General features: G+C 42.0%; 1 protein-coding gene across 1 annotated transcript; it reads left to right on the forward strand.

The window, feature by feature from the left end:
• The first annotated feature begins 22,230 nt into the window (after window positions 1–22,230).
• On the forward strand, window positions 22,231–26,279 carry LOC100351536 (melanoma-associated antigen B10). Its single transcript, XM_008272476.5, has 2 exons — window positions 22,231–22,696; window positions 24,755–26,279. Exon 2 carries the CDS (start codon window positions 24,816–24,818, stop codon window positions 25,851–25,853), a length of 1,038 nt encoding a protein of 345 aa, XP_008270698.5. The 5' UTR covers window positions 22,231–22,696; window positions 24,755–24,815; the 3' UTR covers window positions 25,854–26,279.
• The last annotated feature ends 432 nt before the right edge of the window (window positions 26,280–26,711 follow it).

The raw sequence follows: 26,711 nt of genomic DNA on the forward strand, positions 1-26,711 counted from the left end.
ATGGTTGCAACGGCCGGAGCTGTGCCAATCTGAAGCCAGGAGCCAGGAGCTTCCTCCTGGTCTTCCCATACGGGTGAAGGGGCGGCACAAGGATTTGGGCCATCTTCTACTGCTTTCCCAGGCCACAGCAGAGAGCTGATTGGAATTGGAGCAGCCAGGTCTTGAACCAGCACCCATATGGGATGCTGGCACTGCAGGCAGCAGCTTTACCTGCTATGCCACAGCACCAGCCCTCCTCCCCTTTTATAATATTTATTTATTTGAAAGTCAGGGTTACACACAGAGAGAAGGAGAGGCAGAGAGAAAGAATAATAATATTTTAATTTACCTATTTGAATTGATAGATCAAACAGATAAAATACTTAAAAAATACAAGTTTTACCAGTTGCAACATATTTGATATAAAATACATATACAGAACACTTTGTCCAACAAATTCATACTACATATTATTTTATACAATGATGGAGGACTTTAAGTACTGCACTGTACTCCAGGCCATAAGTAACCTTAATTTTTTTAAGAATCACTTTTGAAATGTTTATTTTTGTCTTTTTGAAAAGTACAGTGGGAGAGAGAGAGGGAGATTTTTCACCCACTGATTTACTCTCGAAATGCTTGCAACAGCCAGGACTGGGCTGGGCCCAAGCCTGGAGCTCAGAACTCCATATGGGGTCTTTTGTGTTTGTGTCAAGGACCCAAGCACTTGAATCATTATATGGTGCTGCCTAAGATTGTATTAGCAGCAAACATTCAGATATAGGATGCCAGCGTCCTAAGAGGCTGCTTAACATGCTGCACCACACGTCACTCCACCCTCAGAATAACTTTAATTAGAAGAATAATATATGATCAATTATAGTCACTCATTTCAATACTATTAAATGAAAATACCCACAATAAATAACTAAAAATGTCCCTAACTTTAGAAATTCATAAATACTCTTTAAAATAAATCATGGAGAAAAGGGAAAAAACAAAAGGTAAATTAGAATGCATTTTGAAATGGATGAAAGTTAAAAAATACACCATAACATTTAGAGAATAATGTCAACATGTACTTAGAGGGAAGTTTCCAGTTTAAAAGTTATATTTAGAGAATAAGAAAGGGTCAAAATTCATGAACTAATAAGAAAATAGCATACATCTGGAGAAAATTGCAAAAGAAAATCAAAATAAACCCAAAGAAAACAAAATGGACTGTAAAAATTATTAAAAGAAAGTTCAAATTAAAAGTCATCTAAAAAGACTAACCAAATGGATAAACTAGCAAGAATGATCAAGAAAAATAAAACGAAAGCAGAAAAGATCACTGTTAAGTATGAAATAGGAATATCATTAGAAATCAAACTTATATATAAGTTACTAAAATATGACTTTTGGCCATGGCCAATCATATACAGAAAAATTGAAAAAATAAACAAAATAAATACCTAGGGAAGTATATCTTACTACGATTGGGTGGAAGGAACCCCATTACTTAAACCATCACCACTGTGTCCCAGGGTCTGTATTGGCAGGAAGCTGGAGTCATCAGACAAAGGCTTTGAACCTAGGCACTCAACTGTGAAATGCAAGTGTCTATATCACTGGGCTAAACACCTGCTCCCAGGAAGATTTCACATTGAAAGTAGCAGACATTTTGGGGTGGGCATTAAAACTCAGTGTGTTAATCTGTTGCTTGAGACACCAGCATCTTATCTGGAGGGTTCATTGAGTCCCTAATCTCCAGTTCAGATCCAGCTCCCTGCTAATGCTGCCCAAGTGCTCGGGCCCCTTCACCCACATGGGAGAACTGAATGGAATTCTGAGATCCTGACTTCAGCCTGGCCCAGCCCTGGCCATTACAGCCATTTAGAGTGTGAATCAGCAGATGGAAGATCTTTCTCTTTCTCTCTCTCTCCCTGTGGGCAGCCACAGGCAGTGGCTCCCTTTGTTTACACTTAAACATATGGATGGAGACTTCCCAGCACAGACAATTAGACTAAGGAGATTCCAGGAAGAGGCAGGAAGAACCTTATCTCACTGCTAAACCTCTCACAAGAGATGATGTAGATAATCAGTCACACCTGAAACCTGCATTTATCACCTAAGTGTTTTATTGTACCCTTGTAATCAATAATTAAGAACCTTATTGGGAACTCTTTGTAACCTTAAAAGCCTTTTTGATATGTAAATCTTTTGTGCTCCTTCTTGTAAACAACTGGTCATGTTTAAATACTACTGGATTTGTTGAATAAACGAGCCTTGATCAGGACTTGTCTTGGCTCCATTCTTTGCGTCCTTGTCCCTGAATTCCCACTCTCTGTTTCAGGAAACCCAGTTCTTTGTGCTGCAGGTCGGCACATCTCTCTCCCTCCCTGTCTCTGGCACTCTGCCTTCAAAATAAATAAGTCTTATTTAAAAAGTTTCAAACATTTTAATTCATAAAATGAATAGAAACAAAAGGAGAAAATCATATATATAAATACAGAATATGTATTTAATAAAATGTAACACTCATTATTAAAAAGTGTTAATGTAGAACAGGAGTGAAATTTCCTGAATTGAATAAAGAGGATCTAAATTCCTATAGCAAACATCTTAGTTAATAATGAAATATTAAATTTTTCTCCTTAAAAGTAGAAATAAGACAAATATGCCCGTTAGAAATGTTATTACCACTTTCACTTGACATTTTAAAGCCCATCCAAAAAGGTGCAGTAAGACCAAAAAAAAAATCATACATTTATAAATACATTAAGACACAGGATTCAAAATAAAGATACAAAAGGCTAGTTGTCATTAATTACAATGTACTGCCTTATATACAATTTTATAAATCCATAGAAAAATATTTGGAATTAATAAGCTAAATTATTGATGTTGTGGGGAACAAATTCAATATAAACTAGTTTTATCTCTATATTCTCATTTAAATAAACAAATAAAAACAAGATTAATAAAAATCCTTTCCATAGTCACGTAACAAAACACAAAATACCCAGAAATAGAGGCGGGTGCTGTGGCGTACCAGGTAAAGCCGCCGCCTGTAGTGCTGGCATCCCATATGGCCTCTGGTTTGAGTCCTGGTTGCTCCACTTCCAATCCAGCTCTCTGCTATGGCCTGGGAAAGCAGTAGAAGATGGCTCAAGTGCTTGGGCCCCTGCACCCGCATGGGAGACCCGGAAGAATCTCCTGGCTTCTGGCTTCGGATTGGCACAGTTCTGGCCGTTGCGGCCATCTGGGGAGTGGATCAGCGGATGAAAAACCTCTCCCTCTCTCTTTGCCTCTGCCTCTCTGTAACTCTGCCTTTCAAATAAATACATCTTTTAAAAATACACATAAATAAACTGTACAAATATGTACAAAATGTCCCTACAAAATATTGCAGAGGTAAAGTAAAAAAGAACAATTATTCATTGAATGAATTCAATGTTTAAAGATGTTAAAGTCTTCCCAATGCAGCATTAGATTCAGTGCACTCTCAAGTTATTTCTAAAATGCATTAAAAAACATAATGAGTCAAGTAAGCCAGGACAATCTTGAATAAGAAAAAAACTTGATTACTCACAGTACCATATATTTAAAAATATTACAGAACCACAGTAATTAAGACAATATATTATTAGTATTTGTGAAAGAATAGACAAATAGGCCAATGGAAAAGACTAGAGTTCTAAAATACAGTAGTCCCCCCTTATCTATGGGAGATAATGTTCCAAGACCACCACTGAGAGCCTGAAACAATGAATAATACCAAACCCTATATAAACCTTGAATTTCAATTGCACTTTGCAGTCATTGTTAAGTAAAATAAAGGTTACTTAAACACAAACCCAGTGATACTGCAACAGCTGATCTGATAAGTGACTAATCGGCTGGTAGTACATACAGTGTGTATACACAGGTAAAAGCAGTGATTCAAGTCTAAGGCAGGATGGAATGGAATGACACCACATTTCATCAAGCTATTCTGAACAGCACATCATTTAAATTTTATGAATTGTTTATTTCTGGGGTTTTCCATCAAATAGTATCAGATTGCCTTGGCTATGGATAACTGAAATAATATGAAATGAAACCCTGGATAATGAGAACTACCATAAACTCAAACATATATGGTCACCTGATTTATGACAACTGCAGTATAGTTGAGAAAAAACTCTTTTCATAAATGGCTCTGGACCAATTGGATATTTATGAGGGATAAATAGTTTGACTTAATTCACATAATAAAAATGAGTTCTAGATGAGTTAGATATCTGTGAAAGGTAAAAATAATAAATGCTTAGAAGGAAATTTGAAAGAACACAATCATAATTATGGAATAAGCAATAAATTTTTGACCAGGACAAAAAAAAATAATAAAAACTGATAAAATTTGAACAGAATATATAAGATTGAAATACCTTTACTATTAAAATAAACTATTAAGAGAATGAAAAAGCATGTCATGAAATGCGGACAGATTCAATGCAAACTGCTAACAAGGTTCTTATTAAGAAAATATATAGAGAACTCCTATAATAAGAAAAACGGAGATGACCCAATAAAAGGATAAGATTTTTAATAAGCACTTCACAAAACAGGATGTACAAATAGCTAATAATCATAGGAAACCCAGTCTGTACCATTGCTTCAATTTATAAAAAGCTCAAAAGCTGGCACATTGATCTTTTAGAATTTTTTAAAGTTAGGAAAGTAGTTATCGTTGGAAAAAAATAGGAACTACAAGGAGGTGTGTGGACAATCCTTGGGCTCTAGAAATAAATGGTGTTGTCTACAACATTTTTTCCCCAGTACTGTCTCTGCTGTTTATTTTTTTCCTTGATCTGGATGGTGATTACATGAGTTCTTGGTTTGTAAAACGTCATCATACTCTACATTTATGACTTGTTCACATTTCTGTTTTTATGTACATTGTACTTTAATAATTTTATTAGCACACATATTAACACATTAAAATGAACTAATAACAACCACAAAATCTTCAGTGTGTGAATTTAAAAAAATTCCAGGAAAAATTCTGCCTGTAGATCACCTGTTTATGATTTTTGCCTGGAAAATGTATTATAAATGTAAAGGTTAAAAAGTACTGAAATAGTATTAAAGAACATATGGGAGACAGAACAACCTTTATAATACAACTTCAAATACAGAAATCATATAAAAATAATGATAGATTTAATTACAAAAATAAAATTCTGTACTTGAATGAACAGAGGAAAAAATATATATGGGACAGTATCTGCAACTAATATTACAGAAAACTTAAAGTGTTGTGAAAAAACATTCAAAAAATATGAAAAGTGTCTTCAAAATTTCATGGAAATGCATATTATGAAAAAACTGTGTGGACTGAAAAATTTACTTGCTCCCTGTGGGGAGCAACTGGGAGCAATTCAGACCAGACTAAGTTACTGGAATTAAGACTTATTCTATGCATCTGCTTTCCCACAATATGGCGCTGAGAAGGGAAACAGCTTCTACACAGCTGCCTCCAGTTCAACCAATAAACTGTGGGACCTGCTCCTGATTGGAGGAGAGCAGCGTACTCGGCGTGTGGGTAGCAGAGTTGGGATTGGCGGAGGAGGACTATAAAGGAGAAGAGAGACGGCATGCACCAGGAACATCTAAGAGGAACATCTATCTGAAGGAACACCTGTGCAGCCCCCGAGAGAGCCGGCTGGCGGTGTGCCGCTCCCCCGCGGAAGTGGGGAATGTGGCAGGGGGAACCGCCCTTCCACGGAGGTGGAAGGGACGGTAGCCAACCTGGGAAGAACCAGCAGCAAACCCGGGGAGGGCCGAGCAGACGAAAGAACAGCGCAGGGTCCTGTGTCGTTCCTCCACGAAGAGGGGGAACGACATAATGGTGCCGTGACTTGGATGTGAAGCCTAGGCAGGGCTTAGTGTCGTTCCTCCATGAAGAGGGGGAGCGACATAATGGTGCCGTGACTCGGATGGGAAACCTAAGAGGGAAGAAACGGGAAGAAGTGGAAAATGCCGGAGAGAGAGACTAGCAAACAGCCTAGGGAAAAGCCAGACAGAAAAGGTGCCGGAAGAAGCTATCGAAAGCCTAGGCATAGACTCGGATACGGACTGTGGGAAAGAAGTTAGGATTTAAAGTGAAAGCAAGAAGAAACTTAGACTCAGATACGGACTGCAGGTTGAAAATGAAAGTGAAACCTATAAGAAACTTAGACTTGGATACGGACTGTGGGGAGAGGCCAGGAGAAATGAGGGAGGAATATTGTTGGAAGAAAACTTAGGGAAACATACCGGGTAGAGAAAAATGTTAGGGAGGATGAAGCCGCGAGTGCAGGCCAAGGCGGAAACGGAAGCCATCTTGGAATTCTTCAAGTCAGCCCGGGGAGCAAGAGGCGAAGATCTGGAACCAGAGGCAGAGACGTGGGCCACCAGGTTGGAATTCGCCAGGTTAGTCCGGGGAACTTGGACTGAATGCCGGTGGTGGCGGAAACGTGAGCTGGGGCTGTGTGACTCGCGGAAGCCGCCGTGTGCAGAGAGAGCACGGGGCGTGAATAGATAGGGAACGCGGGGCTGGCGCGAGGCCGTGGTGTGGCCGCGAAGGGCGTGGAGACCGCGGAGTGCGCGAAGCCAAGCCGCGCAGAGCCGGGAGCCTGTGCGGGCTGAAGCGGCTCAGAGCCGGGAAGCCGCCGAGAAGCAGCCTCGGGGCGGGCGCCGGGAAGCCGCAGGGATAAGAGAAACAGAAGTTTAGAACTAAAATGAGAGAAATAGGAATGCCCGGAGATAGAGAAATAGAGAAAGGCCTCCCCACAACACAGCAATGAGAGAGCTCGGATTCGGTCTGCCTGATTAGGGCGATAAGCACCAGCAGGCAGCTCGACCAGAGTATGAGCTGCAGGTCACCGAAGATAGGCACGAATCAACACCAATAAGCCTCCCCACAATATGGCAATGAGAAGGCTTGGATTCGGTTTGCCTGATAGGGCTTGTAAGCACCTGCAGGCAGAGCAGAGCATGCGCTGCAGGGCACCGAACACAAGCACGCATCAGCGCCTAAAAACCTCCTCACAACATGGCGAAGAGAGGACCCGGATTCGGTTTGCCTGATTGATAGGACTTGTAAGAACCTGTGGGCAACTCTAGCAAGCAGAGCAGAGTGTGTGCCGCGGGGCACCGAAGACAGGCGCGTATCAACGCCAAAAATAAAAAGAAAGGGGGATCTGTGGGGAGCAACTGGGAGCAACTCGGGCTAGACTAAGTTACTGGAATTAAGACTTATTCTATGCATCTGCTTTCCCACAATATGGCGCTGAGAAGGGAAACAGTTTCTACACAGCTGCCTCCAGTTCAACCAATAAACTGTGGGACCTGCTCCTGATTGGAGGAGAGCAGCATACTCGGCGTGTGGGTAGCAGAGTTGGGATTGGCGGAGGAGGACTATAAAGGAAGAGAGAGACAGCATGCACCAGGAACATCTAAGAGGAACATCTATCTGAAGGAACACCTGTGCAGCCCCCGAGAGAGCCGGCTGGCGGTGTGCCGCTCCCCCGCGGAAGTGGGGAATGTGGCAGGGGGAACCGCCCTTCCACGGAGGTGGAAGGGACGGTAGCCAACCCGGGAAGAACCAGCAGCAAACCCGGGGAGGGCCGAGCAGACGAAAGAACAGCGCAGGGTCCTGTGTCGTTCCTCCACGAAGAGGGGGTGCGACAGCTCCCAAATAAACTTATCTTTTAATTCAATTTTCCATATACTTTTAGAGGTTCTGTCATATATGTACACAAGCTACCTCTTTATAGGAAAGTATGTATGATTTTTATTTCTACTTTGTATAATTCTTTTTTTAAAAAAAGATTTTATTTATTTATTTGAGAGGCAGAGTCACAGAGAGAGAGAGAGAGAGAGACAAGAGATGGCCAAAACGCCCAGAGCTAGGCCAATCCGAAGCCAGGAGCCAGGAGCTTCTTCTGGGTCCCCCACGTGGGTGCAGGGGCCCAAACATTTGGGCCATCTTCCACTGCTTTCCCAGGCCATAGCAGAGAGCTGCATTGGAAGAGGAGCATCTAGGACTAGAACCAGTGCCCATACGGATGCTGGCACTGCAGGAGGAGGCCCAGCCCACCACACCACACCACTACACCACTACACCACTACACCACTACACCACAGTGCCGGCCCCTTCACATAATTTTTTTTTTTGACAGGCAGAGTTAGACAGTGAGAGAGACAGAGAGAAAGGTCTTCCTTTTCCATTGGTTCACCCCCCAAATGGCTGCTACGGCCGGCGCTGCGCCGATCCAAAGCCAGGAGCCAGGTGCTTCCTCCTGGTCTCCCATGGGGTGCAGGGCCCAAGTACTTGGGCCATCCTCCACTGCACTCCCAGGCCACAGCAGAGAGCTGGACTGGAAGAGGAGCAACTGGGACAGAACCGGCACCCCAACCGGGACTAGAACCCGGGGTGCTGGCGCCACAGGTGGAGGATTAGCCTAGTGAGCCACAGCGCCGGCCAATTTTTTACTTAAGAAAATAAACATCTGATGGCCGGCATTGTGGCTTAGCAGGTAAAGCTGCCTCCTGTGATGCCAGTTCACAACGCAGCTGCTGCACTTCTGATCCAGCTCCCTGTTAATGCCCTGGAAAAGCAGTGGAGGATGGCCCGTGTTTGGGCCCCTGCACCCATGTGGGAGACCCGGAAGAAACTCCTGATTCCTGCCTGGCCCCTCCCAGGCCATTGTCGTCATTTGGGGTGTGAACCAGCAGATAGATGATCTCTCTCTCTCTCTCTCTCTCTCTCTCCGTGTATGTGTGTGTCTCTCCTTCTCTCTGTAATTCTGACTTCTTTCAAATAAATAAATAAATCTTAAAAAATTTAAACATCTGAACATCAAGATCTGAATGACATACAATGACTATTTTAAAAATAGAAGTCATATATATATATATATATACTCATAAATCAAGACACCTCAATTCCCCCTTGTTTTTTAATGGCAGATGACTTTTATTTCATTAAGTAGCATTTTATTTTATTGTTTAGTGTCATTCATTACCTCGTTCTACACATACTGCCCCAATGTGGATGAATATGTATCTCAATACCAGTACACGTGCTTTCTCAAATGTTTATGTTGCCCTGAAAATCTAAATATATATACATATATGAATCTAACATTTTACTCAAAATACTGTTTATTGTATTCAATAAATGGACAGTGATCTTTCTTATTTTATAAAAAACATACCTTAAAGTGATAAAAATCAGTTACTTTTATTACATGCCATAGTAGCAATCAATAAAAAGATGTACAATCCTGGAAAATTGTCTTTTAGATAGATTTTGTGTAACATATAAAACAAACTCAACTGAAAAACTTAATCTTTCTTATACATTAAAATCATAGACGGATAATAATTTGAGTCTTCCAACCTTGTGAACTTTGATCTGTTGCTGTTGTCATTGACTAAATTGTTAGTACTTCTGTGATTTCAGTATTTATTTGTTCCATTACTTAATATCAAGCCTTGGGGCTCTCACTATCCATACCTAAAGCAATTCAATGACTTTTGTTTCATAGAATGTTCTTTCCAATGACTTTCCTAATACATCCTTACTGATTATGTCTGTTACATTCCATGAACCAGTATCATGTATTCATACAAGAGATTGTAGCCTTTTATCATGTCCTTTGAGACACAATCAACCAAACATTAATTGCTTACTATTTGTAAACATGGAAATCATTACCAATCTGAAATTCTTTAATGTGTAGTTGTATATCTCTGAGATAAAAGATTAATATATTTGTCTTGGAATTGGTATGGGAGGGAAAAAAACACATATTATGTATCAAATGAACCATAAAAATCACAGAGAATAAGAATTCTAGAAATAGAGGGCATGTCTGCAACATTTTTCTTACAGAACTATCTCTGCTGTGGTTTCTTTCTCAGTTATTAATGTCACCATGACACTCAATTGACATTTTGAAATTATTAATGACAGAGCTACATGTCAATGAACAACTTTCTGTTAGAGTATTGACTAAAGCGTAAGAATGTGAATGACCAGACTCTAAACTAGCTTTTTCTTTCTCCATTTTAGTTTCCACCTTATTCTTTTAAAGGACCTTAAGTACTCTGATTTTCTGAATGAGAGCTAGGTCATTCAGTTTGTTTTTCAATGAACTCTAGCTCTCAATATGTAAACAACTCAAAAAGGAAAATTAATACGAGAGTCAAATTTAATAACCTAAGAAATATTTAAGTATGCTATCTATGTAATAGGTAAGCATTATTCTCTGATGTATTCCAGAAGTTCTAAATAAACTTAAGAGAGTTAAGGGTCTGTGGTAGCATTTATAACTCATTCCTTCTGAGAGTATTCTATTCAGCAAATATTTATTACATGCTTACTATGTGCAAGACACAGCATCAGACATTGCAAAGAAAATAAAACTGAGTAAGGTACACTTATTATTCTGTAGCAATGCAAGAGTGCACATTGATTTGGCTCTTACATGAAGTGCCTCTTCTAATTACTACTTTTTCCTTCTAAATCAATGGTGTAGTACCTTCAGCTATTCATATTTTTGGAATCTCTAGTTAGAAATGAGAACCAGCTGCCCTATCACATTAATATCATCTAATTAATGCATTATTTAAACAATATCTTTAATTAGTAAATGAATATTGTGTATGTCCACATTACATCAAATATTTTGTCATTTCTAAAATTTTAATTCTTAATCAGTGAGTTGTTAACTTGTTTCCAAACTACAAGCTGTTAAGAAATGTAAGTACTTAGAGGATAAAAGGACAGATTAACTATTAATGTAATGTGCCTGCAAGAGTTGACACCCTACTTAGCATGACCATTATGTACTACAGCCTACGAAATTATTCTTCATGCTCCCACAGCAGAGCTAGAGCACCATATGGCCATGCTTGTTTTTCGTCAAATCATTTTTACATAAACAGCTGGTGAACTGTTTTTATTGTAAGAGTGCACATATTTTTTGAGACAGTTGGGAAGGATAGATGTAACTCTAGTCACTGCCTGTTTTCATGTCAATGCTAAGGCGAAATTCAAATTTGTATTTTAAAAATGTGGACTTTTGTATTATTGTCATCATGGTCAGTTCATAAGATTTTTTTTTCATTTAGTGCAGTAATCACTGGCATGTTTATAAACTAGTAGCAAGAAATAAATGTTAATCCTAAAGGATCTTTAACTTAATACAGTATATTCAGTGTTTTTATTTTTATACTCTCATGAATGTTCAGAGGCAGAGCTGATATGTTTTGGACTGTTTCACAGGCAGTTTTTATATGGCCATATTTGGTTTTGAAACATAGCTTCAACACATTCTGATAAGTGATATAATAACCAGAAGATTTTTAGCAGTTCTGTGAGTATTTGTGATTTAAGCTGATTTGAAGATGGTTTCCTCCAAAAGTACCCTACTACACCTCTTCAACAAGAAGTTCCATGTGTTAAATTCACTGCTAGGTTCAAAAACAAAAGTAGAGGCATTTTCTTTTATATTCTAAAGTAATGAGGATCATTCCTCAGGTTTTTTTGTAAGGGGATTATTATAAGGCTCACAATGTTTAACTGTAAACCTTTAAATCAAATTTCATATTTCATGCTTGAAAGATTTTTCTGTAATCAGATAATATTTCCATTAGGACACTGGTAAGGATTCATGCATTATTATATTTCATTGGATATTAGAGACCACAAAATATGTTTCACTAGGGAAGAAAATGAATGCTTATTGTGCCACTGAAAAACTTAGGACCTTGAAGTCAGAGCAGAGTAAGTGTGTGTAAAATTTAAGAGAAATAAAGATTCATCCCATTTCTACAGCTATCATTATATTTAACTATCTGTACTTTATAATTTTAATTCATCCCATTTGAGGACACACCTGCTTATTTTTACAGAATATTTTAATTGTATATACAAAATAGAAACAAAAGAATCTTATTTTCTTTTGCTTAAGCTTTAACTTCCTATTGCATAAACTCATCTGACATAATCTCCACAATAGCAAGTGCATTTTGTAACTTGTCACTTAAACATACAATGCATGAAACCAACTTGTTCATGTGGATTTTAACTGACACCCTAATACTTCTCTTCTTCAAAATGTAACATTCATGTAGATATTAAGAAAATGGATTAGATGAGGTATTCATGTGCTCCCCCACCCCCAACCACATCCATTCATATTACTTAATCGAAAGTTTAAGTCTAAGAAGGACAAAATCACGTATCAAAGTGACTTTGGCAGTTAAATGGAACATGTAACTCTTACGGAACAATTCCTCATCGATTGCTTGCATTTCTGTACATCTTCCAAGTGAGATGCTAACTGTCATTTGTTCCAGACTGTCTTTTCACAGAACTTTTGTAGAGAACATCCTTGGAAGATAAATATACCATCTCCAGAGAAGAGTGAAGGTAGGCTTATTGCCCATTGTACAAGATTCAAGTTTCCTAAGTTCTAAGTTCCTCTCCTGAAACACAGCCCACCAAATGTGCTAATGTCACCTGGGCATCATCAAGTCATCCTGCAGGACCAGGGCTTGAGAAGCCAATGTAAGAAAATGCTGAAACTCTGGCTACTACCAGCGCTATGTGTTATAACATTTTTTGTCTCTAACCCAGGAAGAGCCATGTATCTCTGCCAGCAACCATGAAACTGTGACAGGCTGCCTTGTTAGCTTGCAATAAGGGAAAAATCTTACACTCTTTGAAGTTCTCCATAGAAAACACATATATCTGTTTTCTTACTAAAAAAAAGTCATAACCCATTAAGAGTCTCTAGAAAGTGTAAAGATAGGAAATAATTAAAATCTTATTTTCTCCTATTTTTTCTACAGTTAAATTAATTTACATGATGAGTTTGAACTTCAATTCAACTAACAAACATGAAATATCCATTAAAATATGTGATATGTAATATGACAGTGAAAGCAAAAAGAGACTGTATTATTGAAATCTGTTAACTTTCAAGGTGATTGTACAACCACTTACTTCATCTTGTGCACTAGCAATACTACATCTAAACAGAACATCAAAATCGCTGAGGTTATGAAATGATGATCTAAGTAAGCACTATATTGTTACAAATTTTGCAGATTTACCTATCTATGTAAAGGGCAGAGTTATAGAGAAAGAGAGCAAAAGACACAGAGAGAAAGAGATCTTCTATTCAGTGATTTACTCCCGAAACGGCTGCCAACAACCAGGTACGGCCCAGGCTATAGCCAGGAGCCTGAAACTCCATGTGGGTCTCCCACGTAGGCGCAAGGGGCCCAAGCACACGGGCCATCTTCAACTGCCTTTGCCAGGCACATTAGCAAGGAGCTGGATCAGAAGGTAAGCAGACACAATTTCAACTGGCACTCCAATAATGAGAAGCTGGCGTCACAAGCAGTAGCTTATCCTGCTGTGCCACAACACCAGCTCGTGTTATGAAATTTTTAATTCTTCATGTTCATTCTTTTAATTTAAATGAATGTTTTCAGGGTGTGGTGTTGCTGCAGCAGTTAAGGTGCCATTTGGGATGCTTGTATTCCATATCACAGTGCCTGGTTCCAGTTTTAGCTCTGGTTCTGATTCCAGTTTACTGCACCCTGGGAGAAAGCAGGTGACAGTTAAAGTATTTGGGTTCTTGAACCCACGTGAGAGACACACATTGACTTCCTAGCATTTCTGTGATCCAGAACCAGTTGCTGTTGATGTCTTTGAGTGAAACAGGGGGAGGGATCTCCCTCCCTCTGTCTCCCTTCTCTCTGTCTCTCTCTCTCTCCCTCCTCCTTTCAAATAAACAAAAATAAATCAATAAAAATATGAAAAGGAAAACAATATCATTACTGTAAGAAAGTTATATAATATACAATTTACAGTCTATTATGATATAATATTTATAAATTATGTAAATATAACATTTAAGAAATACATATGAAAACTTAAGCAATGCCAGTCTAAGCAAATTTGCTAATTACTTATACAAATTTTCCCCTTTTCTATTTTTAAGCATCATGAAAGATTTTAAGACAGAAACAGGAGCCAACAATGAGTTGCAACACCAGCATCCCTTATAGGAGTGCTGGTTCAAGTCCTGGCTGCTCAAATTGCAATCTAGGTTCTTGCTCATGAAGATGGAGAAGGAGATGATGGCCCAAGTACACGGGCCTCTGCTACCTATGTGTGAGATCCAGATGCAGTGCCAAATTCCTGGTTTCCACCTGGCCCAGCCACAGTATTTATAGCCATTTGGGGAGTGAGCCAAATCTCTCTCTCTCCTTCTGTGCATGTGTTTATGTGTGTTACTGTCTATCCTTCTCAATCTGTGTCATTGTGCCTTCAAATACATAAATAAATTTTCTAAAAGATAAGAAACAAATTAATTCTACTCAAAATTTGCATTGGATATGATTGTTTGTCCTAGTGGTTAAGATTCAGCTTAAGGGTTCGGTGCTGTGGCGTAGCGGGTAAAGCCAACGCCTGTAGTGCTAGTATCCCATATGGGCGCCGGTTCGGGATCTGCCTGCTCCACTTCTGATCCAGCTCTTTGCTGTGGCCTGGGAAGGCAGTGGAGGATGGCGAGGTGTTTGGGCCCCTGCACCTGCATGGGAGACCCGGAGGATGGCTCCTGGCTCCTGGCTTCGGATCAGCACAGCTCCGGCTGTTGTGGCCAATTGGGGAGTGAACCAGCTGATGGAAGACCTCTCTCTCTCTCTCTGCCTCTCCTTCTCTCTGGGTAACTCTGACTTTCAAATAAGTAAATTAAAACAAAAAAGACTCAGCTTAAGATGCCCAAGTGAAATATCAGAGTTCCTGGGTCTGATACCAGACTCTGGCTCCTGACTCTACCTTCCTGCTAATGCAGACCCCGGGGAGGCAGCAGTGATAACTCAAACTGGTTGTGCTTCTGTACCCACATGGGAAACCTGAACTGAGTTTCTGGCTCCTGGATTCAGCCCCTAGCCTAGACCAAGAATACTGTGGCATTGAGGGAATGAATTAATGAATGAGTGCTCACTCTCTCTGTCTCTGACTCTCTCTCTCTCCCTTATTCACTGTAAAATAAATAAATATTTTTAAAAAGATTCCTCTTGGAGCCGGTGCTGTAGCACAGTGGGTTAAACAGGTGTCTGCAACACCAGCATTCCATATGGGCACGAGTTTAAATTCTGGCTTCTCCACTTCTGATCCATCTCCCTGCTAATGCTCCTTGCAAAGCATCAGAAGATGGCCCAAGTGCTTGGGCCCCTGCACCCATGTGGGAGACCTGGAAGAAGCTCCTGGCTCCTGGCTTCAGCCTGATTCTGCCCCAGCTGTTGCAACCATTTGGGGAGTGAACCAGAGGATGGAAGACCTCTCTGTCTGTCCCTTCTTCTCTCTATATAACTCTGCCTTTCAAATAAACAAATCTTTAAAAACAAAAATGCAGAGTGGCACAATGAAGCAGAGTGACACAATGAAACAGAGAGACAAAGCTAGAACAAGACCTTCCATCTCCTGTTTCACTCCATAGAAGGCCACAAGAGCCAAGCCTGTGCCAGACCAAAACCCTCCAGGTCTCAAACATGACTGAGACCAGCCCAAGGACATGGGCTGCTTTCCACTGCTCTTCCAGGAATAATAGCAGGGACCTGGATCAGAAGCAGAGCAGAAAAGATTCGAACAGGCACTCAGAAATGGGAAACAGATGTCACAAGCAGTGGCTGAACCGGTTGTGCCACAATGCTGTCCTGTGTTAACATATTTTTTTACTTCTTATGCTCGTTTTTTACTTTAAATGGATTTTGTCAGTGGGCAGGATTGGTTCAGTGATTAAGATGCCACTTGAGCCGGCGCCGCGGCTCACTAGGCTAATCCTCCGCCTGCGGCGCCAGCACACCAGGTTCTAGTCCCGGTCGGAGCGCCAGATTCTGTCCCCGGTTGCCCCTCTTCCAGGCCAGCTCTCTGCTGTGGCCAGGGAGTGCAGTGGAGGATGGCCCAAGTACTTGGGCCCCGCACCCCATGGGAGACCAGGAGAAGTACCTGGCTCCTGCCATCGGATCAGCGCGGTGCGCCAGCCACAGCGCGCCAGCCGTGGCGGCCATTGGAGGATGAACCAACGGCAAAGGAAGACCTTTCTCTCTGTCTCTCTCTCACTGTCCACTCTGCCTGTCAAAAAAAAAAAAAAAAAAAAAGATGCCACTTGATGTACTTGTATCACACATCCGCATGTCTGGCTCCAGTCTTAGCTCTGGCTGGGATTCCAGCTCCTATGAATGTGCTGGAACGATCAGATATTGGACCCTTGCAAACATGTGAGAGATCCACATTGACTTTGCGGCTTCGGCATGACCCAGGCACAGCTGTTATGGGTTTCTGAAAAGTGAAACAGCAGATGGATCCCTCTCTTTCCCTCTCTCTTTCTCTCTCTCCCTCTCTCTCTCCCTCTCCATTTAAAATAAACTAAAACAAACAAAACTTTTAAAAGGAAAAAATACAAAATAAATAAATGTGAATACTATCAGCATATTCTATATAATATACAGTTTACAATATTTTATAGTACTATTTATAAATTATATATAAATATAGTATTTGAGAAATACATGTGAGTATTTAAGCAACATCCCTCTAAGCAACTTTGCTAGCTACTTATTTGAATTTTTAACCTCTGTTCGTCTATGGTTAAGTAGCATGAAAAACTATAAGCTAGGAACCGGGGCCAGCAGAGTGGCACACTCCATTACACTGCCATTTGCAACAACAGCATCGCTTATGGGAATGCTGGTTGAGGTTCTGGGCTTGTTACTTCTGATCCAGTTTCCTGCTAAGGAACCTGGGAAGGCATCAGATTATGGACCAAGTATATGGGCCTCTTTCAACTTGTGAAAGACCCAGATGGGATGTCCAACTCCTGGCCTCAGGCAGGCCAAATCCCAGCATTTATGGCCATTTGAGCAATGAGGCAGTGGATGGAAGTTCTCTCTCTCTTGCTCTTGATCACTCTTGCCTCTCTATTTCTCCCTCTAAGTCTCTGACACTGAACTTGTCAAAGAAAAAAAATGTTTTTCTTTTTAATCTTAGGATACAAATTTATGGTACTCGAAACTTGCATTGAGGGGTGGGTATTTGTCCTAGAGGGTAAAATGCAAGTTAAGATGCCCAAGTTCCACATCAGACTTCCAGGGTTTGGTACCAGGCCATGACACCTCCTGACTCCACCTTCCTGTGACTGCAGACCCTGGAAGGCAGCCATAATGGCTCAAAGTGCTTGTGTTCCTGCTATCCACGTCGGAGACCTGGATTGTGTTTCTGGCTCCTGCATCCAGACCCCAGCTTGAATGAGGGCTGTTGTGGCATTTGGGAGTGAACCTGTGAATGTAAGTCCCCTATCCCTCTGTCTCTCTTCCTATATCTCTACTTCCCTGTGGAAGAATTTTTTAAAGATTTATTTACTTATTTGAAAGGCGGAATTACAGAGAGGCAGAGGCAGAGAGTGAGAGAGAGAGAGAGAAGGAAAGAGAATCCTCCATCCACTGGGTCACTCCCCAGATGGCCGCAACAGCCAGAGCTGGGCCTATCCGAAGCCAGGAGCCAGGAACCAGGAACTTCTTTGGGGTCTCTCACACAGATGCAAGGGCCCTAGCACAGGAGCAGCCGGGACATGAACCAATACCCACATGGGATGCTGGCACTGCATGTGGAAGATTAGCCCACTATGCCACAGCTCTGGCCCCAGGATTGGAACTTTAAAACTCAGACATACATATACATGAGAAAATAGATTTTGGAGCATTCACTGCAGTCCTAGGAATATTAGTTTTTGAGGATGTTTTAAGTCTGTAGTTCCTGTTCTATTATTCCTGTTCTTAGAAACTTAGAAAAAGGCAATGCTAATGTGTTTCCTAATTTCTAGAAGCATACTAAAAATACAAACTAAAAATTATGACAGATGATATGCCTAAATTATAAGATGATGAAAGCATTCTTTTCCCCCTTTAAAACTACCTCTGTATTGCCACGAATCTCAACTCATCCCCAGGTCTAATAATTGGAAACAAATATGGAAACCAGTAATTGATTAACACTTTAAAAATGAGTCAGGGACAGGAAATACACACAGCAGTTAAGAACTCACTTGGTACACCCTCATCCCATATTGGAGTGCCTGGTTCAAATCCTGGCTCTGCTTCAGATTCCAACTTCCTGATAACGCATTCCCTTCAAGGAGCAGATGATGACTCAAAAGCACGGGTCCCTGGCACCCACACGGGAAACTCAGATAAAGTTCCTGTCTCCTGACTTCCAGAAGCCTTTCCCAGCACTGGATGTTTTGTGCATCTGGGAAGTGAACCAGCAGATGGCAGATTCATTCTCGCTTCTCTCTCTCTCTCTCTCTCTCTCTCTCTCTCTCTCTGTATGTGTATGTGTTGGTATGTATGTGCATGCACACGTTCTGTCTCAAATACAATTAAAGTAAGTAAGTATATTTTCAATGGGGCAGAGATTAATAATGTGAAAAACTGTTAGGGCTCAAGACACTTTCAGTAAAGTAGGGACTATAAGCCCACTGATTAGATATAAATTTCAGGTGCAGCAGAAGTAGCAGAGAGGGGTAAAGATGCCTGTTGCACAAAAGACTTGCCAAAATCATCTTAGACCATAATAGCTGGTTCATGATTATAAAATCAATGTGAATATCAAAATTTGATCTCTCTGAGAATAACCGAATAACCACATCAGTTGCATAAATAAGCCACAGTGATTAATTTTGGGCAAAGTGCCACCTCTTTATGAAATGAACAGCTAAAAAGCTAGTCCTTCTAGACAAAGGCTAGGCAATGTATAAATTTCTCCCATACTATATCTTACTCCCTTCTTTGGGGCTTATGCCTTATAATTTCTATGTATAGTTCACATAAACATTTATTTGTCATAAATTAGCTTATTATTCTTATCTGTTTAACATCTTGGATATTTCTTAGACTTTTATTATAATTAGGCAGTAATGAGCTTCCTTTGTGATAATAATGAATTTTTATTAGTAACATTTTATATGGGTAAACTACCAGATTATTTTGTAATAATCTGAGCTTCAAAAAGTTACTCACCTAGAACTTATTTAGCCTTAATTGCGAAGCATATTTTTGTTATGTTTGGGAGTTGGTTATCTATGACCAAATATATTAGAAATCAATTACAGAATAAAGAGTAAGTGAGCTCTAAAACAATTGATATTGAGATTGAGATCAATTGAAGAATATATAAAGAATGGGGCCAGCTTTGTTGTGCAGTGTGTCGAGTCACTGCCTATGATACTGGCATCCCTTCTCTGGAGTACTGGCTCAAATCCTGGCTGCTCTGCTTCCAATCCAGCTCCCTGCTATTGTGCCTGGGAAAGCAGCAAAACATAGCCCGAGTACTTGGGCCCCTGTTACTTAAGTGGAGACCCAGAAGGAATTCCTGGCTCCTGGCTTTGACCTGGCCCAGCCTGGGTAGTTATGATCATCTGAAAGCCAACTAGCAGGTGAAAGACCTCTTTCTCGCTGTCTCTCTCTCTCTGTTACTCTTTCAAATAAATAAAATGCATATTATAAAAGAATATATAGGGGCTGGCGCTGTGGTGTAGCAGGTAAAGCCAAAACCTGTTTCGCCGGCATCCCATAGGGGTGCTGGTTCATGTCCTGGCTGCTCCACTTCCTTGCTAATGTGTTTGGAAAAGCAGTGGAGGATGGCCCAAGTGCTTGGACCCCTGCACCCACGTGGGAGACCTGGAAGAAGCTCCTGCATCCTGGTTTCAGACCGGCCCAGTTCTGACTATGGCAGTCATCTGGGGAATGAACTAATGGATGGAAGATTCTCTCATTCTCTCCCTCTCTCTGTAACTCTGCCTTTCAAATAAATAAATAGATCTTTAAAAAAAGAATATATAAACAATGTCATCAATTATATGAAAAGCATAAATGCAGTATTATTCAAATATTTGACCTATGTTTATCAATGAATTAAAGTACATAATTAAGCATTATCAAAATAAAGCTTATTGAATATTCATTTTTTCCTTAGTCTTCTTTTCATTCTATTCTTATTCTATATTTGTATTTTTACAACAAATCTTCAAAATGTTCATTTAAAATGCATATTTTGGGGGCTTGCTTTGTGGCATAGCCGGTAAAGTTGCTGCCTATGACTCTACATCCCACATGGGCACAATTTCATGTCCCAGCTGCTCCACTTCTGATGCAGCTCCCTGGTAATAGCCTGGGAAAAGCAGCGGAGGATGGGCCGAGTGTGTGGGTCTTGGCCACCCACATGGGAGACCAGAAGAAGTTACAAGCTCCTGGCTTTGGTGTGGCCCAGCCCTGGCCATTGTGGCCATCTGGGGAGTAAACCAGCAGATGGAAGATCTCCCTCTCTGTCTCTCCTTCTCTCTCTGTAACTCTGACTTTCAAATAAATAAATAAACTCTTTTAAATGCTTCTTAAGAAAATGTATAGATTAAAAAATGTATAGATTAAAAAAATTTGCACCAAAATAAACTTATGTCTTAATTCTATTTTCCACAAACTTTTTGAAGTACCCTCATATATTCAAACTATAAAATATTCATGCACTACACGTAAAGCTCTTTAATATGTTCTGTGAGAAACAGCTCACACAGTACTCACAGGGATATTTATAGCTCTAAATAGATTAGAAAAAAATCCAAAAAAATTTTAAACACGCAAAAATTCAAGAAGCTTGAAAAATAATAACATATTAAATAAGAAGTAGAATATAGAAATTAATGAATATAAATACAGAAATGTTGAATAAGACAGTGGAGCCAAATAACAAAAACAAATTCTTTGAAAAAAAATATAAAGTGGACAATTTTATAACTATCATCAATCACAAAAGAAAAAATAAGTGATACCAGTTAAATAATATTGTATAAAAAGAAAGAATTTAAAGTATATAAGAACACAATAAATAGCATTACCACATGGCAGATGAAAAATGCTTTCTATGTGAAGATATATTTCACCTAATAAACTCAGAAGTAATGTGGTCTGTTTACTTTTTATTTGTTTAACTCTTTATTTAGTGTAACATTAAGCCTCTGGCTATAATGTAAATTAAAAACAAGTTATCTCAAAAATAAAAAGTAAAAATGAAGATTAAAAGCAACAAAAAAGAATGCATATAACCATTAAATTTGAAATTGCAAATGAAAGGGGCCTGCGTTGTGGCACAGTAGGTTAAGCTGCCACCAGGGACACCAGCATCCCATAGGGGAGCTGGTTGGAGTCCTGGCTGTTCCACTTCTGATCCAGCTCCCAGATAATGTGCCTTGGAAAGCAGCAGCAGATGGCCTGAGTGCTCGGGCCCCTGCACCCAAGTGGGAGACCCAGCTGCAGATCTAGGCTCCTGGCTTTGACCTGGCCTGGCCCTGGCCATTGCAGCCATTTGGGGAGTGAACCAGTAGGTGGAAGATCTCTCTCTCTCTCTCCACCCCCTTCCTCCCTCCCTCTCTCCCTCCCTCCCTGTCTCTCCATCTGTCTCTGTCACTCTGCCTTTCAAAGAAATAAAATATAAATTTTTTGGAAAAAAAAAAAGGACACTTGAGCCAAGTGCATCCACACAGAGACAAAGGACATGTTAAATACATGGCAAGTCCAAGATATCAGTGAATACATTCTGTGCCCAAGGAATGTAAAAATGCTATGATGCAAAGGAAAAACTGCCTAACATGCTACCATATTAAGAGAGAAGATTTTTAAAGGCATTTGAACATTTTCTAAGGTACAGAAAAAGCTTTTGGAAAAAAACAATCAATACAAACACATTCAGCAGCATTTAGCAAACTGACTCCTATTTTCCAAAATGTATATGTTAGGAGCATTTCCATTAAAGTAAAAAACACGACATAGCAGTATGCTACCAGAATACATGTACATAATATAAAAACAAAAAAAAGATTCTAGAAGTATCAAAAAGGAATAGAAATTATTTGGCGAAATATAATCCTTTTAGAAAACCCAAGAAAAAGCAATTAATAATTAAAATGAGTCATTTGTAAATGTTTTACTGTGGTAAAACCAAGAGCCTTGGTGGACAAATTATAGAGCATGTAATATAATACATCTGTTGCTATAATGTGAGTGAAAATTAAAGTGAATTTCACTATGTAGTACAACACAATGCTAAATAAAATCAAATCTGAGTCTCAGAAAATTACGCAACCCTCTACAGAAAGCGTATCTTCGGGAAAATTCCCACACGCCTAAATTTGGCTAGTGAAGAGATAGCAGGGTCACTCTGAATTTTCTGTTACGGCTCAGCATCTGTCCCGAGCCCCCTATCTTGTGCCGCAGTCTCGCCATCACACATCACGAATGGGAAGCAAACTCATTCTTTCTAAGGGTACAAGTTTCGAAACTGTCCAGAGCTTACGGGGAGGTGACATTCCCCAAAGCGGACTTCAACGGTGAGCCAGGATACAAAATATGGACTTACCTCCGAGGAGAGAACTTATGGTACCTCCCATTCGGTAACACAGGGTTCGCCGCAAAACCACGGTACCACCCCCGCGGCCACCTTGGAAGGTCCCACGCAAGAGCCGCCGGATATGCTGCCCCCCGACTTCCGCTCCTGGAGTTTACTGGAGTACCGACCTCTGCCAGAGGGGTAGCGTCGAGTCGACGGACCGAGCAGTCCAGGCCTCGCCAGACGGTAAGACCACTGGGTGAGGTCTGAGGAGACCGTCTACCCACAGAAGGAGAGCCCTGTAGTCCCGCGGCTGCCACCAGCCTTAAAAAGCCTCAGGCAGGGGTCACTTGATTTTTTTTTGCCCTGAGACGCCCCCTTCTGGGGTCTCTGAAAAAATTGAACCAGAATACTGACGTTAATCCAGAGGCCTGTGATCAGCCGTATATGAATTGAGTGAAACTGCCCCTCCCCCATAGCGAAGATCCGCGCAGACCACGGCGACCACTGTTAGCCTGGGCAGACGCCACACATAGGCCACTTCTACCCCTAGCGGCTCCGGGTCTGCCTCACGAGTCAGCGAAACGCCCCCTATGGGAGCTGGGTGAGAAAGTCCCGGAAGAGTGGAGAACTTTCTAGAGCGCCGCCTTTCTGTCAGCCCTGGGAGGCTCCTGGCGTGGCTGTAAGGCCTCGGTGCTCAGTTCTGGAGGCCGGCAGGGGGCACAGCGCCACGAAGGCGTACGGGCAGGGAACATGGCGGGCGGGGCTGGCAATAGGAGGTGGGGGGGTGTGACAGGAGACGGAGCGGCGGGGCGAGGAGGGGGGAGAGGTGGGAGGAGAAGCTGCTGCGGGGGTTGGGGGAGCATGGAGGAGGGGATGGGTCGCAGTAGGGGGCAGCTGTGGGGGTAGTAGCTGCAGGGCCACAAGGGGTGGGGTGGGGTAGGGGGTGGAGCCTCGGGGAGGAGGTGTTGGGAGAGTCTGGGGGGTGGATCGCTGGGAGAGGGCGGAGCAGTAGGAGGTGGGGGGACATGGAGGCATAGGGGGAGGGGGAAGAAGAAAGGGGGGGAGGAGCGGGGAGGGGGGTCTGCGGAAGGGGGGAGGAGCGAGAGGAACTGCAAGTAGGGTTGGGGAAGAGGCGCGGGGAGAGGTGTGGGGGGAGGGGGTCCGAGGAGGGGAGGGCGGCATAGGTGCGCAACAGCCTGGGTCTAAGGCTAGACAATTCAGGCAAGCAGAGGGAGCTGTTTTGGGGCTGCTCGGGGGTTAAGTTCAGAACTCTGAGCAGAGGCTGAAGGGACTTTCTCACCCAGGACAATTGGGCCCCACAAAGTACCACTGCCACCACTAGGAGCCCTAATGGCTCATCAGCATGGCTTTCGGGTAAAGGTATACTTTATTTAGTCTTTATTAGTCAGAGGGGTGACTTGGTCTGACAGGGCAGTGGTAGGTCATTGAAGGGAGGTGATCCCAGTCTCTACTGGGATCCCAAGTGCTGACTGAGGGCTGCAGATCCTGCCTTTGTGGACAGTGTGGGGAAGCCCTGGGAATATCTCATTCTGTCAGTCAGTACTCACCTCCCCTCCAACTTGCATACTTTGTGACATCAAGTGAATGCAAGTCTTGGTCTGATTGGTAGAGACCTCAAGTCTGCAGAGGGGATGGTACCAGGCACTATAGCTAAAGGGGGTCATGACCTTGAATATTGAGATGACCCTGGGGGTTTTACAGAGACCTACACAAGCTGCCCTTCCTGATGGGGGCCTTAGGGAAAGTATGTTATTCTGTGGCCTTACTATTTTCCTCTTCCGGAGTCTCGGGAATATGAAGGCATTGCTTTTAAGGGGTAGTTCTCAGGTCAGCTGGGAAAAGGAGAATTGGGCCCTATAGGGAGGGAGTGTGAGGACTGATCAGTCTAATTACCCCGGCATAAAAAGGGTCTCACAGAACTCTGCCATTGCTGCCATCCCAGAGTGTCCCCAGGCATATAGGATCAAATGAGATTTCCTCTCAAATGCTCCTAAGTGTATGTTGAAAAAAATATTCCCAACCCCAGAACAGCAGTGTCGCCACAGGGTCTGGACCTACCAGATACTGTCAACCCCCAGTGAAACGCAGGTCAGGCTGGACAAGTGAAGCCTAAGGCACACTGTAATTATTTCTGTAAGGAAAAGGCACATCAGAGGAGTGAAGTCTCGGGTGTTCCTTGAGAAGTGCCCTCGAGGAAACCTGTGGAGGTGGCCTCTGAGAGCCAACATAGTATCTCTCTGCTGAAGCAGGGATCACACCATCTCATCCTGTTTGTTCCAGGCCACTGCCTCGCCTGCCCTCTGTCCCATCCTCCTGCCTGCCGTCTCTGAGCAAAGTCATCATGCCCCGGGGTCAGAAGAGTAAGCAGCGTGCCCGTGAGAAACGTCGCCAGGCACGAGGACAACAGGAGAGTGTGGAACATGCTCAGGCCACTGTAGTAGAGGAAGAAGAGTCGCCCTCTTTCTCAGCTTCCAATACCGAAGATATTATCGAAGAGCCACTTGCTGCTGGAGCACCCAGCAATGAGCAAGAGCCTGAAACGGCCACTGGTGCTGCTGCAGTTGTTTCATACGCAAGATCTAAAGAAGGCACCAACAACCCAGGTAGAGAAAGGCCAAGTGCCTCACAGGCCCGGGCTGCCATGAAGCACTTGCAAAGTGGCCCTCTAGCTGAGAGGGTTGCCATGCTGGTGCATTACCTGCTCTACAAGTATCAAGTGAGAGAGTCTGTTACCAAGGCAGACATGCTGAAAAATGTAGTCCAGATGTACAAGCATCACTTCCCTGAGATCCTGAAGAAAGCCTCGGAACGCCTGGAGCTGGTCTTTGGCCTTGATATTAAAGAAGTGGATCCCAACAGAAGCATTTATGTCCTGGTCAACAAATTGGAGCCAAACTGCAACGCGAGAGTGACTGATAACAGAGGTGTGCCGAAGACAGGCCTGCTGATGATTATCTTGGGTGTGATCTTCACAAAGGGCAACTGTGCCACCGAAGAGCAAGTCTGGGAAGTGCTGAATATGATGGGCGTATATGAAGATAGCATTCACTTCATTTTTGGGGATCCCAAGAAGCTCGTCACCGAAGATTTGGTGCAGGACAGGTACCTGGAGTACCGCCAGGTGCCCGACAGTGATCCTCCACGCTATGAGTTGCTGTGGGGTCCAAGATCTTATGCTGAAACCAGCAAGATGAGAGTCCTTGAGTTTTTGGCCAAGATCCATGATACCGTGCCCAGTGCCTTCCCAGACTGGTATGAAGAGGCACTGCAAGATGAGGAAGAGAGAGCCCAAGCCAGAGTTGCGGCCAGGGCTCGCATTAGTGCCTTGGCCAGAGCACGTTCCAAGGCCTTGACCAGCAGCCTTCCTTGCCCCAAGTAAAGGCTAAAGAAGATACTTTACTATTTTTGAAGAGGACAGTTCATGAATTAATGTTCTCACTAGTAAAGTATCGGGAGATGCTGTGTTCCTATGTTCCTGTTTTGTGTGTTAACTTGGAAATTTGTTTAAATGTTGCATCTTTTAATTGAAAGTTTATGTAACTTCTGAATTCAAATTTATGAGTGATATGTCATATGCTTATTGATGTTTAAAATGTTTTGAAAGTATGAATTTTCCTATTTATGTAATGAATTAGGAAAACTCCGATTTTATTTAGTGATGCCAAGCAAGATAAAATACTAATGGAAATGTGAAAGGATTAAGCAGTAAAATGGTTGGGATTAGAGAAAAAAGTAAAAGATGATAACTTTTGCATTCCATTTCACTTTCAGTCTGTTTTGTAAAAGTAAGAATTATATACTTGGATATGATTAACTTCTTCAAGAATGTTGGAGAAATTAATAAATTACACTTCTTGAAAACTGTCTCATTTGTTTCGCAAACATTACTCAAGCACTTGCTTTTTGGAAGACTCAGTACTGTTAGGCAGGGAGAGGGATATGGGCCTGCTAAGTGGGGTCCCATGCCTGGGAAGCTTTTTTTATGGTAACATTCCAGACAGGAGACTGGGGGAGAAAAATCCGAAGTTCGCCCTGAATGCACAAAAAGCTCCAGTCTGTGCGAAGGCAGACACTCAGTTTTCTGCCTCAGTGCCCGTCTTTATCTGTCAGGTGTACTTCATTAGCTATCGTCTGAACTCTTTTCTTGAGAAGACAGAGATCACCAGCCAGCCTAACCAAGGATACTCTTAGCAGGTGGTCTGCTTCTCAGGAGAAATTAGGGATGGTCCTATTTGCC

The sequence above is a fragment of the Oryctolagus cuniculus genome, chromosome X (genome assembly GCF_051225735.1).
Source record: "Oryctolagus cuniculus isolate XC-2025 breed Fujian yellow rabbit chromosome X, ASM5122573v1, whole genome shotgun sequence".
Classification (NCBI taxonomy): domain Eukaryota; kingdom Metazoa; phylum Chordata; class Mammalia; order Lagomorpha; family Leporidae; genus Oryctolagus; species Oryctolagus cuniculus.

Coding starts and splice junctions, on each gene's coding strand:
- LOC100351536 (XM_008272476.5), top strand. CDS start 24,816: ATGCCCCGGGGTCAGAAGAGTAAGCAGCGTGCCCGTGAGAAACGTCGC.